General features: G+C 45.1%; 1 protein-coding gene across 2 annotated transcripts; it reads right to left on the bottom strand.

The window, feature by feature from the left end:
• Nucleotides 1–744: 744 nt before the first annotated feature.
• Nucleotides 745–3623, bottom strand: CUNH7orf25 (chromosome unknown C7orf25 homolog). Of its 2 annotated transcripts, XM_017513994.2 has the most exons (3): nucleotides 3373–3547; nucleotides 2539–2651; nucleotides 745–2383 (listed from the first exon to the last, which is right to left on the bottom strand). In XM_017513994.2, the coding sequence occupies exon 3, from the start codon at nucleotides 2360–2362 to the stop codon at nucleotides 1103–1105; it is 1260 nt and encodes a 419-aa protein (XP_017369483.1). In that variant the 5' UTR covers nucleotides 2363–2383; nucleotides 2539–2651; nucleotides 3373–3547; the 3' UTR covers nucleotides 745–1102. The 2 variants fall into 2 exon arrangements, with proteins under 2 accessions (XP_017369483.1, XP_017369482.1); XM_017513993.1 differs by lacking the exon at nucleotides 2539–2651 and having other exon boundaries at nucleotides 3373–3623.
• Between the last annotated feature and the right edge of the window lie 2242 nt (nucleotides 3624–5865).

The following is a 5865-nucleotide window of genomic DNA, read 5'->3' as shown; positions in this document are numbered from 1 at the left end:
AATGCCAATAACGAAATTCCACCCCCTCAACAAACACTGTGGCTGTAAATTGAGATTCTCTTCACACAAATAGGACATTTGGCATGATAGAAGATCAGGCTGTGGCTACAAACATCAAGTATTAAAACCAGCTCCTACACTAAGCATAATATTTAAGCTCCAAGAATCAAATTCCAAATTTTTAAGTGTGGTGAATACCTATCAACTTTGCTAATTAGTTTTGCTTTACTGAAAACTGATAAAGTATCTAGTGCAATGTAGCCATTAAAGTGTATTTTTAACCACAACTTGTGTCACGCAATTGGCATGGAATATCCTGTCACTATCTCATGAAAGTGAGGTAATGCATTTGTCACTTGCCACTTGCAAATGAAACATGAAAGACAGTGTTCATTGTTCAAATACTTGCAGTATGGGGGCTCTTTGTATTTAAAAATAAAATTTGAATTTTTAAACTCTTTTACATAGTCCTTTTTCAATTCATTCAAATTAGTATTTTACCTTAAATGTTCTATATTATAGTAGTAAGATTGTTGGCTTTCTTTTCACAAAAGTATACCAATGGGTTCATGGCACTCAGATAACCATAATTCACTTTTTGTAAATACACCTATCAGACTGCACCTGATATATAGCAATCAACTAAGTTTTTCATTAGTGGTTATTAACTTTAGAATCTAAAATTAACTATAAACGACTACCTCCCAGCCTAAACCATATAAAGCAATACAATGAAAAGCAGACTTTAGTTTTCTCCAGATATTTAATGCAAGATGCAATGTAGCCATATTCCATGAAACGTGGTTACCAGCAGGGGAGTTGTAGCCCTACCGAATCAAAGTATTACAATACAGCTGAAAGCTTTATATAGACGTATTTCTGTTCTTACTTGTACTAATGTAGACAGTTTGATAGATAAGCTTGTCTCTTGTGCTTTTTCTACTTTGGGGAGTTACATACTTTAGATGAGACACAAAGAAACTCTACTGGTTTAAGAGTTCTATGTTTTACTTTTACTATAGACCTTTTTTCCCTCAGTGTAGATGGGAAGAGCCAGCCTTTGGTATAAATAACTTACTTCCACAACATTTAAAGGGCATCTTTATTGTTCACTGTCAGTTGTGTAGCCTTTTAGTAAGGGGGTGGCTAGAGCCTCTTTACTCTCAGTAAGTGCCCTGGGCTGATGGATAAACACACTAAATTTAACACCCTGGTTGTTTGCAGCTCTGACAAAACCACTATTAGCAGTCATTGTGATGGCTTTTAGGGTGTCTCCTGTCCCAAAAATTGTTAATGAGCGGCTATTAATTTTTGAGCTGGCCACTAGTCTCAAGGCACGCTCAGAAGGCTGGTCTGATACTACATTAATTCGCTTAATTAACATAGTGGCCCTCTCTCTCTCCCCAGGTCCTCCTAAGGTATCTAAAATAGACTGAAAGTCCTTGACAGCAGATTCACAAGCAAACAACTCCTTGTCCTTCATAAAGGCCTCCAGCTGAGGTAGAACCTGCTCTTTCCTCTCTTGCTCTGCTTGTTCTGTGAGCACTTTTTCTTTGAAAATAAAGTGGCAGCCTCCATAGCTGAGGGCAGATACATATGTGATTAAAGTAGTAATGTCCAGATTTACTCTTCTGCACACATCGACCTTAATTTCTGTTGGAAATGCAACACTTGCTAGTATATTTTCTCGATCTACTCTGGTCACCTGCAAAAGTTCAGGGCCCTCATCATCTGATTCACTCGGTTGGAGCTCTTCAGGGTGATCTAACAGAGAGTTGACTGCTACTATGTCTCCTCTCACAGATATGCCCATTTCTTTCAGCTTCTCTGCCATGGGACTGGAGACACTGTTGTAAAATGCAAAGATGATGTGAGGGTTGCTATATTGCACGGGCTGCTGGTGACTGGCCTGGAGGAAGTCTTCGGCCTGCTCAATGATGCTTTTGTCACCATACTGGCCCCTGCCCAGCCAGATGTTATGAAGAGCTTCAGCCTTCCGGCCAATGGCTTTCACCCAAGTATGACCACCATTTGCAACTACATCTACCACAAGAGTCTGCTTTTCTCCCAAGGTATCTGTGTAACCAAAGACGTGAAGAACACTAACAACTTCTTCCAGGTTTTCTGCTGATTCCACAATGGCTCTCAGGTGTGTTAGGTTAGTGCTCTGTAAATGAGATTCTTTAATAGCTACTTTCCCAGCTTCTACTTTCTGTAAGAATTTTAATTCTGCCTTCAATTTGCTGCACAGCTTTGCACCACCTTCTATGCCACCTTTTCTTGATCTAGAAAGTGATTCTGCTCTCTTGATCAGTTCCTTGGCTATGGTGATTCGTTCACAGAGCATGGAATGTGCAGACATGCTGTCAGCATTATTCCTTTCCTAGGGAAAGAAACAAGGCAAATTTGAGTAGCCTGCTAAAATTATGACAATCAATTCTTCACTGATGATTAAAAACTTCAATCTAGCAAGACAGCTTATGAAGGCTGAGTCTAGAACCTGGGCTTGCGTATGTCTCATTTTGGTGTGACTCTCACCTCTGATAGCTAAGGAAAGGATGGCGGCCATACTTTTGAACTCTTCTTCAGGTATGTCTGACACTTTAGACCTTCATTTCTTCAGCTTGAAAGCCATGGGGACACGGCATGTCCTAGGTTAGGATAAAATGCAAGATTTGGGCAATCTGCTATATAAATAATTCCTTTATGTCTATCAGCGGTCTAACTGCTGAGAAATTTTAATAGAAGGCTTGGAAAGTCAAGGTAAAAATGCTGAAAACAAAAATACACACAAACTGTCCAAACCAAGTGTCTGTCCTAAACTGAGCACTTCAGCCTCCCTAACCTTTTACTCCTTCCGGGGTTGGTCTCCTTTAACCGGTTGCCTCATAATTTTCCTCCAGGCTTGGGGTACTCACGGCAAAAAAAAAAGAAAAAAAAAAATACTGCCTCACTTCTGCATTTGACGTCAACCCAGACTATTTAAAAAGACCGAAGACGACCACCAACTTGCATCCCACCACCACTCCGACTCTGAAGGAAAAGCCCGAAGATGAAACTAAACTCCAAGCTGCACCCCGCGGCGGCCGTGTAGGCGCCCACAGAGCAGGCTGCCGGGTGGGCGGGCCAGAGGCCAGCGGGGCCTTCCCGGTGGGCTGCGGGCCCTAGGCCCTGCCAGGCTATCTGCACAGCCGGGCCCTGACTAGAGGGGCCGGGCGAAAAGCCCCCACGGCTAGCGCCGCGACTCAGGGGCGAGGCGCGGAGAGTGCGCGGCCGACCCCCTTCCCACCCGCCCAGCCCGGCCCAACCCCCTCTAGTCTCACAAGGGGCGCCCCGCTCCCAGCCTCCCCGCCTCGCTCCCCGGCTCCTCACCCGCAGCGCCCAGAACCGCGAGCGCGAGCACGCAAGCGCGTGCACGCAAAGGCCAGGACCCGCCGGGAAACCTCAACCGGGCAGCCCCCACCCCGCTCGAACGCGGAGGCGGCTCCACCCGCGCGAGCCCAGCCGCCTCGGGCGCCTCTTGCGTCACGTGGTTCCGGGCCGAGTGACGCCAAACCTGAGATTCCCAAGCGGCAGCGCGGCCTCCAGAGCGGGGTTGACGCTGGCGCGACGTCCATGTTTGTTGAGGGCACCTGGCTTTTCCCGCGGGCGCCGTCGGGTGAACCTGGAAGTGCGCACCCACCTGGCTCCAGGAAGAAGCAGGGACCTAGCTCGCAGGCTGGGTTCTCACTTCCACTGGGGGCGTCGGCCACTGGATCGCAACCGAGTCCTAGGCATTTTGGGGGCTCATTTTAGCAGAAGAAACGCTGGAGAAGCTTGTCATTGTTGACAGCTGAGAAGTACTGCCGCTGGGACTTCTGCCTCCGAACCAAAGCACTTCCACTGCATTGTCCTGGGCCCTCCACACAACGTGTGCTGTTTTTCTGAAGAGGAGAAATGATTGCATAGCTTCCTAGGAGCTGGGATATTCATGTTAGCCTAGTAGAGTGTCCAAAGTCACCCAGAAAGATTAGGGCTATAATAAAGCTAATTTAAAATATTAAAGACGACTTCCAGTTGTAATTAATCCTGTGTATCCTGCTCCTTCTCCAAATCTTAAATAACAGTAAAGCAATGACAAAGGAAATAAACCCACAAAGACAGAAAGAACAAGAGATGACTGCAACACGTTCTACCAACATTTTTGGAGGACAAGAGCAATAACTTATTCAGTCCTTACAACGTGGCAGATATTGTTCTAAGTGTTTTACACATTTTTCAATCCTCTAAACAACCTAAAAGGTGGATATTAAGTATATTTTACGGATAAGTGAGCCATAGAGAGGTTACCTCCTGACACCTTCTCTGCAGATGGAGGTGTCAGGAGAGCTGAGCAAACTGCCTGTAGAAGGGGCTATTTAGCCAGTGATTCACAAAGCAGGACCCCAGGAGGCTTCAGGTGCCTTGGAGGTAGAAAGAAGGGGAGGCAGGATTGAAAATGTAAATTGTTCAGGCAGAAGACTAGTTTAAGAAGCTGAAGATAGGGCATCAGAGGGATTCCAGACACAGAGCCTAACAAAGTATGAGAGGTGCCATCATGTTTTCCTACTGAATAGTGCAATACCAGTATCCACTTCTCTGCCCCTCCCATAATGAAAGCACTCCTCTACCACTCCCTATCACTCTCTCCCCCAAACCTTATTTTTCTCTGAAGAAATGAGTAGATGAGAGACCCTAGAGAAATGTCTTGGAGATACCAACATTCTGCATCCCCCTGGTGTGAGCCTCACAAACAGCATTTTCCAACATTTTTGTTTGGAATTTGAAGGAAATGGAAAACGGAACAAAATGGTCTCAAAAAGTATTCTATAACTAACATCTTCTAATAAAAGATATTTCGGCTACGAAACGAGGATTTCTTTTTTTAAGGGGAGACAGCAGAGCACAGGAAATGGTTATTCCCAGCGCAGTCATTGCAGTAGGTGGGGATACAGATGTCAGCTACCATGCCCAGCTAATTCTATTAGCTGGAGCTCAAGGAGCTCCAGTGAACTGATTTGTGCCACCTCACACCTCACTCTAGCCTAGGCGACAGAGCGAGACAGTCTCAAAAATTAAAAAAAGCAGTATCATCCCCCAGGAATGTTGTTTAGGAATGCAATAGTAGTACACCCTCATAAGAAAAACCCTCAACATGATTTGAGGTGAGGAGAGGGAAGTCAGTGTGGTATGATTCTCAATGGAAAGTCTGGCAGCTCAACTTCAGAAATCCAAGAAAAAGGCATACAATCCTATTTTGAAATATGGAGGCAAGTACCTGGTGAAATAGCTAAAAAAGTCAAAAGTGATGGCTTTCAGGGAGAACTCACGTGTTACTTTTTTAAATATGCTCATGTACCAATTAATTGGCAACAGATATTGCCACGTCCATAAGTTCTTTGAGAACAGGGTGGAGGGAAGAGCTCTAAATTGAAGGAACTGCGGCAATGTGACTTTCATACAGAGCCACCAGGACTAGTTTTCAGGAAATTAGGATTCTAATCCAAGGGAATTCTCAACTCCTATGCTCTTGGGCAATTCACTGAACATCAACTTGTCTTCTTTGCAATGGGGGAGCTCAGAGAGCTTGCCCATACGGGAGATGAGACTCCTGATAAAAAGGTGAGGTAAGTACCAAGAGTTGGCAGTTTCATTCTATGAAAAAAAATTGAGCAATAAAAACCCTTCAATGGTGGCCGGGCGCGGTGGCTCAAGCCTGTAATCCCAGCACTGTGGGAGGCGGAGGCGGGTGGATCACGAGGTCAAGAGATCGAGACCATCCTGGTCAACATGGTGAAACCCCGTCTCTACTAAAAATACAAAAAATTAGCTGGGCATGGTGGTGCG

Source organism: Cebus imitator, unplaced genomic scaffold (assembly GCF_001604975.1).
Source record: "Cebus imitator isolate Cc_AM_T3 unplaced genomic scaffold, Cebus_imitator-1.0 Scaffold510, whole genome shotgun sequence".
NCBI lineage: Eukaryota > Metazoa > Chordata > Mammalia > Primates > Cebidae > Cebus > Cebus imitator.
Note: the sequence above shows the minus strand (reverse complement) of the source record. Positions and strands in the feature narration are given on the sequence as shown.